The sequence below is a fragment of the Syngnathoides biaculeatus genome, chromosome 23 (assembly GCF_019802595.1).
Source record: "Syngnathoides biaculeatus isolate LvHL_M chromosome 23, ASM1980259v1, whole genome shotgun sequence".
Taxonomy (NCBI): domain Eukaryota; kingdom Metazoa; phylum Chordata; class Actinopteri; order Syngnathiformes; family Syngnathidae; genus Syngnathoides; species Syngnathoides biaculeatus.
In genome coordinates, this window is record NC_084662.1 from 10635505 (window position 1) to 10643370 (window position 7866).

Genomic DNA, 7866 nt, shown 5'->3' on the forward strand with positions numbered 1-7866 from the left:
TCAAGAACGTGGCGTACCTTGTTTGGCCATACCGGGGATGTCCTCGAAGGTCAGCGTCCGCAAAGACGGCCGCCAGAAGGCGTACGACTCCACCAGGGCCTCCAGGCCCATCCTGCAAACGCAAATCGGGTTAGCCACCTTGTAAAGCCAGCGCCAGGCCGCCATCTTGCCCTCTCTCTCTCTCTCTCCTCTCTCTCTCTCTCTCTCCTCTCTCTCTCTCTCTCTCTGTGCAGGTAATGAGGAGGCATAAACGCCACGTCGCCATTGGCCGCTGCCAGCCGGGCGCGCCGAGGTAATTGCTTTCACGCGGCTTTTATGGGCCAATCAGGAGCAAGGAGGCAGGAAGCCGCAGTGAGGATTTATGAGGTGGGATCTACACCGCCGCCCGCCTGCCCGTCCCGCCGCCCATCCTCCTCCAAGGTGGGTTTGGCGTGGAAGCCCAACGCGACTCCTCTGTTAGACCTCGTTAGCGTGAGGATGAAAGCCCTCCGCCCCCGCCCCCTCCAAAACATATGCGCACAACCCGCGGTGATAATTTAGACAAGCTGCCCCATGAAAAGCGCGTACGGTCACATTTCTCAAGTTTGACTTCATCTCACTGAAAACGACTTTCATCGGGGAATCAAACAACTGGACAAAAGTGAAAATTAATTGCATTCCACAAAATTGTGACACGCAGGGACGGGCACAGAAAATTGGCATTATTTTATACGATAATGATGAAATTTACTTTTGCTTTTTTTTTTCTTTCTTTGAAATTTGGAATGCACCAATTTTTTATATACTTTTAAGAAATAAAATTGTGACATAAGCTGCTTTTCATCGCTATGGTAGATGAGGAAATTTGGTTGAAGGCCAAAAGAAATGTGTTTCAGATACAGGAGTGCCCCCCCCCCTTCTATTTTGGTACATTAATGACAAAATTCAGTTTTTGTTTGTATCCGATGAAAATCAAATCTGGAAAATTCTAGAAAACATGCCCCGCACAGGTACTGTTTACAGAGAATTTGGCGGAAGTACACAATTATTATTATTTTTATTATTATTATATTATTTTATGCGCTACTATTCCAGGTAAGTACTTTAAATTTTGGTGTGAATCTGGAAGTGTTTTGTTTTTTTTTTTATCCTCTCCTTTGATTTTCTCGAATCTGTCAGTGATTCTCAGTGATGTCACCATTATACTTTTATTATGATGACATATTACTTGAAGCTTTGGAACAGTTTGCGTCCTGATGTGTTGTTTTGCGCGGCTCGGACTTGCTTCTTTTGCCGTTTTCATTTCAGTGGCTGTGATGTGATCTCCGGCGAAGTGACGAAATGACGACTAATCAGCAATTCAATCTCCCGAACGCCGCTGCGGTAAGACTCGATTAGTTCCGCTCTGGTTGGATTTTCAGGTTCTTAGAGGCCCGTCGCGCACATTTCCCATGAGAGAAGGATAAATAAATGCAGGCCGTGCTTTTTCCTTTCCCGTAATATCAGACAAAAATAACCATGACAAGAAAAAACAAAACAAAACAAAAAAAAAAACGCCACAGGCCAGCAAGAATATCAAACATGACCCAGTTGCGGCGGGTAAAGCGGAGTTCTGGACTCACCGATTCCTTCCAGAGTCTCTGAATCCTTTGGCAAAAGGGTTTCTGTCGATTTTCAGCCTGGTTATCTGGAACACACAGCAAAATTCCCCCAAAATCTTATGACAACAGACAGGCCATGCCAGCAGAAATAAGTCTTGTGTTTGTGAAAACCTCGCTTGTGCGACGCGTTCCCTCTCTTGACATTTGGGAAACTGAAGCAGTGTGTTTGCTGCGGCGCACATGTGACGCGGCCCCAGTCAAAAAACATTTGTTTCAACAGCGTGACCCACATCCAGCGTCAGATGTTCGGCCTCACTCTGCGTTCAGTCCGGAGGTCCGACCGGCGTCGCGTTATCTTTGCCGAGCGGGTTCTTTGCGGGTGGGCAGGGTTCGGGAAAAGACGCGTCCACTGTTTGGTTCTAAGTTTGCCGTGCTTTTTGTGCAACATTAACATTAACATTTTCTTTCATTTGTCTGTGACAAAATCGGGACATGTCGTCGCTGCCTGGCAAAAATCGCGCACGTGCAAAGTTGCTGAGCGTCTGTGGCGCTGGCCAATAAAATAAAAAATGCAAAAATGTTTTTCCAAATGTCAGGTAAACAGACAAACACATAGATGTTTTTCATCTTACATATATGTCCAAATTCCTTTTGACATATTTTCAGATAAGTTGAAAAGTTACATTTGGAGATTCTTTTGATTGAACATCAATGACATCTTCACCGTCCGATCGAAAAATGTATCACCGAGCGATTTTATTCCCGAGTTTGATATAATTGCATTGGATGGCAATGATAGTTTGGCTTTTTAAATGTCTTCCAACCCATTCATGGGCAATTTTTTTGCCTTATCGAAATTAAAGCCTCCTAACAGGCCACAATCAAGGAAATAACACTTCTTTTTTTCCTTTATGGTTAAGTTACATGATAACTTTACTCATTTCTAATCTCATCCCAAAAATGGGACGCTGGGATTACTACTCGGGATTTCTTAGTCGATCGTCCCAAAAACCAGAATCAGAATCAGATTAAAACACTTAAATATTTTGATATACTGAAGGATATAATGCGTGAAAATCATGACGTCCCAAAAATGGGACGCTGCCCACGAATGGGTTTAATGTTCAATATTTCATCTGTGGCTGTTTGTATTGTGCTATTTGTTGTAAATGTCGCCAGTCACAAAACAGTTTGTGAGAGGGCAGATGGACAACAGATCGTAGCAGTATAACGTGGTACAGTATATACTGTACATGTACTGTATATGTATATTGTCTGACTACTGTAATCTTAGCTACGTAGGATTTGTGAAATGCTCCCAGTGTGGAAGGGACGCGACAAAAATAGTAAGACACGACTAGTGCGGTGTTCCGGGATTGGGGGTACGGTGCCCAGTGGCCCTAATCGGCATTTGCGAAGGGTCGCAACGCACACAAAACTGGATTTAACTTTAACCCTTTTCCGCGCATGGGTTGCAAATTTACGACAGGTTTAATATAAATGAAAATTTTAAATCCAGAGCATCATTTTATGAAAGTATCTGATTTTTCTCTCTGCGAAATTTTGTTTTGGTCCAGAGAGGGTTAAAGTAGGGTTGCCAATGTGTATTTTTGCCGCTTTTCAATGGTGAACATTTTTTCTTTTTTTTTTTCAGGTAAATTAACCCCACCCGCAAAGAAAAAAAAAAAATAGTAATAGCATTTGGACATCCGTGCTTTTCATTTGACAGTGACGTTATTGTCCCTTTACAATGGGAAATACATTTTTCAGGCTAGTTGAAAATTTGAAGAATTCAGAGATGTCTGGTTTTCATTGACTGCTGTAAGATGGAAAGTGAAAATCAGCTGAATTCCTTTTTTTTCCATTCCTGTCCATCCATTTTCTTTGCTGCTTATCCTCATGAGGGTCATGGGGTGTGCTGGAGCCTAGCCCAGCTGTCAGGCGGGGTACACCCTCAACTGGTCGCCAGCCAATCGGAGGGCACATGAAGACAGATAACAGTCGGGCTCACAATCACACCTCGGGGCAATTTAAGTGTCCAATCAATGTTGCATGTTTTTGGGATGCGGGAGGACACCGGAATGCCCGGAGAAAACCCAAACAGGCCCGGGGAGAACATGCAAACGTCACACAGGCGGGGCAGGGATCGAACTCGGGTCCTCAGAACTGTGAGGCCAACGCTTTACCAGCTGATCCAACCTGCCCCCAGGTCACTACATTTATCGTACACACACAACTGGATAATTTGAGGATTTTTCAGTCTTGGCAACTGCACCACCAAATCCTAAGATTTGAAATGTCGGAATTGTGTGCGGAGGCGACGAGGAGGTACCGACCTGCTGGTTCTGGTACGCGGTGACGGTGGTGAAGACGGTCTCAGGGAAGGAGAAGGTGCGCGTGCCCTCCCCGGCGGGCACGGCCTTGACCGGGGACAACTCGTCGCCGTACTCCTTGCGGATCACGTGTACCCGCGGCTGGTACTTGTGCATGGAGTGTAGGATTATCTGGATTGGGAGCGAGCGACCGTTCATTTTGGGTGAGCTCACAGTTTTATCGACACTAATTGGCTGCCATGCTTTTCATTTGTACTTAGACAGTGAAGGCATTTCAGATCCACCCAAACTCCACAATATCATTAATATAGAGTATGTAAAAAAAGAAAAAAAAAGCAATGGAATGGAACAAACTTGAAATAAATTACTGTGCCTTGACAAAACTTATAAAATAGTTTTTTCTTGCACTACGAGTACGATTTAGAATCCCACTGCTAGACTGCGACAGCAAATTTCACAACATTCTGCCACCGTCAATTCACATTGATTTCCGTGTAGTGAAAGAAGATTACCAGTTGATGGCGCTAATGTGCCATTGGGCTGCTTTGCTAACCAACCCCCACAGCGGGGCAATTAAGGCCAAAACATTGCAGGTTATCCACTGAAATACTGTCAAGCGCAATTTCTCTCTGGTGAGTTTGGCGGGTCTGGAACGAATTCAATGCATTTCCATTCATTTCATTGGGGAAAGATGATTTGAGATGCAAGGGTGGTCATGGAACGAGTCAGTTCTATTTCAAGGCATCACTTGCAGATCAGAGAGCAAAAAGATGATTTTTTTTCGTTTTACTTTTTTTTTTTTTTTTTTTTTTTTACATCTACGTTTTACAATTTTCTGGTGTTGACAGTAAATTATTTTATGTTTGCCATGGTTTTGAAAAAGATTCATCTCCCAGATTACAGCTCTCTCCCAAGGCCAAACATCTGAAACGTTCACTTGCCTGAGTTTTGTAAAATTTGGATTTACGTGATATTTCAAATTTAGGGGAATGTGTTTTCCAAAAAAATGGTAATTAAGGAAAAAAGAGTGATGAGTGACATTTTGGTGATGATCTGCTGGAATGCAGATTTTTGCTGAGGCCAAACCATCCTAACTTGGAACAGAATGAAAAACACATTTTTGATATTTTTTTAAAATTTGACCCTGGTGGGGATCTGAGCTTTGCAGGATGCTATTATATAATATAGTTATGTTTTAGGTTTTTTTTTAACAAGGGATTTTGTGGTGTTAAAAATTTGAAATGAATAATGAAAATACTATTGTTAGCTTTTCAAATGATTCAACATCCAGCAATATTAACGTCGTAGTAGTAGTCTTAATTATTATTAATAATCGCCAATTAGTGCTATTGTAATAATATTAAATGCTCAAAGACTAAGTTTAAATTCTGCAGGGTGCAATTCAAGTGATATTTTTCCTTTTTTTTAAAGGATCTTGGCAGCATTAAAAACTCGGTTTACATTTTGTAAAATTGTTAAGCTCAAACCTCAATGCATTGATACCTGACTATGTGTAACCATGAATAATAATAATAATAATAAAACAGTACTTACATGTCCCTGGTCGTCCAGTTCGTTGTTGGTGAGCTTGAGCTTGTCGAAGCTGACCACCTGCCGCATCCACGTCTCCCCTGAGGCTGGCGAGTCCGGGTGGATGTAGACCCGGGGCGGCACCGGCGAGTCGGCGTTGCCCGCCACCATCCACTTGGAGCTGTGGTACACGTACCTTGGCAAGGCAAGTAAGAGACAATGCCGTGTGAATGCGTGAATGCTCAATGAAATGCTGCGGAATGTCGAAAATATGAAATTTCAATTTGAAAATTTGAATGAGAAGCGAGTCTTTAAAAAAAAAGAGAGACTAAGAATAATCATCTTCCATAATTGTTCCGCTTTGCTAATATTTCTTAAGCAGACAGTGGGATCATTCCGGCTTGCGTGGATGAGCACAAAAGGCACTTGGAAGCTTTGTTAAGATTTGTTGTGCTTTCTTTTTCTTTTCTTTTTTTTTTTGGGGGGGGGCACATTTGCTGCTTTGACCTTCCATCAGGCTGAGGTCAAAAGTCCAAAAGGAACAACTAAACAACATTCCCCGTGCAGCGCCGTTTGTGTGTCTGTTTAGGAAAAAAAAAGACTAAAGAGTGAAGCGTGATATTTGTGGCGGGTATCTGATACCGATATCGTTTGTTGTCGACGGGGACGATATCCATGGCGATGTAATACTGCTGATGCGGGTCCAAAGCGGACATTTTCACACGCATGGCAGGGAACATCCGCCTGAAAAGTCAAACGCAGCATATAGAGACATAAATACACATAAACGATTTTTCGTTGGGGGGGGGGGGTATTTGTGTACCTCCCGGCCTTTGTTATGATCATCTCGGTGCCGATCTCGTGGAAGCGTTTCCACAAGTCGGATCCCTGCAGGTCCACGCGCGGCTCCTGCTCGCCGGCGTCCCGGCGAAGGGTTGCGGGCTGCGGGCTTTCCGCCAGGGCGTCCTCGCTCTCTGTTCGGCAGACACGTTGCACAAAATTCATATCGTTCTAATATACTTTGTAATCTGCACTATACATCATTTATTTTATTACATTTGAGTGCTAAAATTCGACTGAATATCAACCATTATATTTATCAAATTAGGACATTTTTTTTCTTCTGAAAGTAGCTAGCTATTCCAGGCAATATTTGCGCATGTTCGGGATGCATTCACCGCAATAAATTTGTAAATGTCATTTGAGTTTATTGATCCTTGCGAAAAGTAATCATATTTAGGACCTTATTTTTTTCCAAATGGTTTGCACGCATGCACGCACGCCCGGAGGTTCCTTTGGGTTCCGAAGCGGCTTGTGCACCGGCCTCTTGGCGTCCCGACTTTCCGCTCGCGTCCTGCTGCTAATTGGCGTGTTTACGACTGCAGCCGAAAGCCAAAAAAAAAGTCGAGCAACTCGCGCTCGTAATCGTCGCACACTTGACACGCCGGCCGCAAACTCGAATGTCCCGTTTGCACGGACCATTTTCGGCAAGAGTCGAGTTTAATCACGATAAGATAGAAAATGCCTAAATGTGCACGCACACAAAACTCAATTTCTAGCACTTCAAAGTGCGTATAAAGTCAAGTAAGGGGAGCCGATGTTCTTGTTGGACGTTTTCCGAGATGTCTGCAACTTTCCGCTTGGCGTTATTGCACCCGATGTTGCACTTTTTTTTTTTTTTTTTTGGGGGGGGGGCATCGCTCGTTATTTGCGCAGTTTTGACTCACGGGATCCGTCGCTGGCGTATTCCGCCTGCCGAGGTTCGGGGTCCGGCTCCGGGCTGGCGGGCGGCGTAGCGCCTTCCCCGGCCGTCCGGCGCCGCTTCTCGGCCCCGATGAGCGCCTCCACCGAGAAGGCGTGCGCCTTGACGCTGAGCGCGCACGGCGAGCGCCGCTTCTCGGCCATGACTCGGATCCCGACGGCGGCTGCCAGTCAACAGAACCTCCGGTTCGGAGAAGATGGAGAAGGTTCGCCAAAAATGTGCCCGAGTCTTGAGTGCTGCAAAGTTTCTCCTCGTCTGACGTCTCCGTTATCCAGCACTTTGTTTGGAGGGAGGGGGGTAGTGTGGGGGGGGCGCCTGTCAATCAGAGCGAGGCTCGGCCAATCACGAGTCGTAACAGCGCCCACTCAGGAAGTGGGTTCTCGCCTTGGCCACGCCCACTGGCGCGGCGCCGGAGCAAAGCCTGCAGCGAGAATTTATTACATTATGCGCCGCGCATTTGAACAAGAGTGACAAATTATTAGGCGCATTATTTCATCTCGTTTATCGAGCATCAAATGGGGAAATTTGCACGTCTCGTCGTAATTAAAGATAAGTGGAAAGATTTATGGAGGAATTCAATTGTCAAAGCGGCGATATTCACGCATGACCAATGTAGTCCAGCTAACAAAAATACAAACAAAAACAAAGAGGCTGAAGACTG

The 7866-nt window shown here is 44.7% G+C and overlaps 1 protein-coding gene and 1 long non-coding RNA gene across 2 annotated transcripts in view; one reads left to right on the top strand and one right to left on the bottom strand.

The window, feature by feature from the left end:
- Positions 1–157, top strand: part of LOC133496789 (uncharacterized) — a 22184-nt gene extending 22027 nt beyond the window's left edge. The window contains exon 3 of the long non-coding RNA XR_009793860.1: positions 6–157. This is a non-coding gene — a long non-coding RNA (uncharacterized LOC133496789). The remainder of the gene's footprint in view (positions 1–5) is intronic.
- The window catches only part of tbx18 (T-box transcription factor 18), an 11117-nt gene extending 3652 nt beyond the window's left edge, over positions 1–7465 (bottom strand). The window contains exons 1-7 of the mRNA XM_061812780.1: positions 7171–7465; positions 6267–6417; positions 6086–6187; positions 5468–5639; positions 3917–4084; positions 1602–1666; positions 18–112 (exon numbers count right to left, since the gene is read on the bottom strand). Coding sequence (XP_061668764.1) covers positions 18–112; positions 1602–1666; positions 3917–4084; positions 5468–5639; positions 6086–6187; positions 6267–6417; positions 7171–7348 — 931 coding nt within the window. The 5' untranslated portion in view covers positions 7349–7465. The remainder of the gene's footprint in view (positions 1–17; positions 113–1601; positions 1667–3916; positions 4085–5467; positions 5640–6085; positions 6188–6266; positions 6418–7170) is intronic.
- Between the last annotated feature and the right edge of the window lie 401 nt (positions 7466–7866).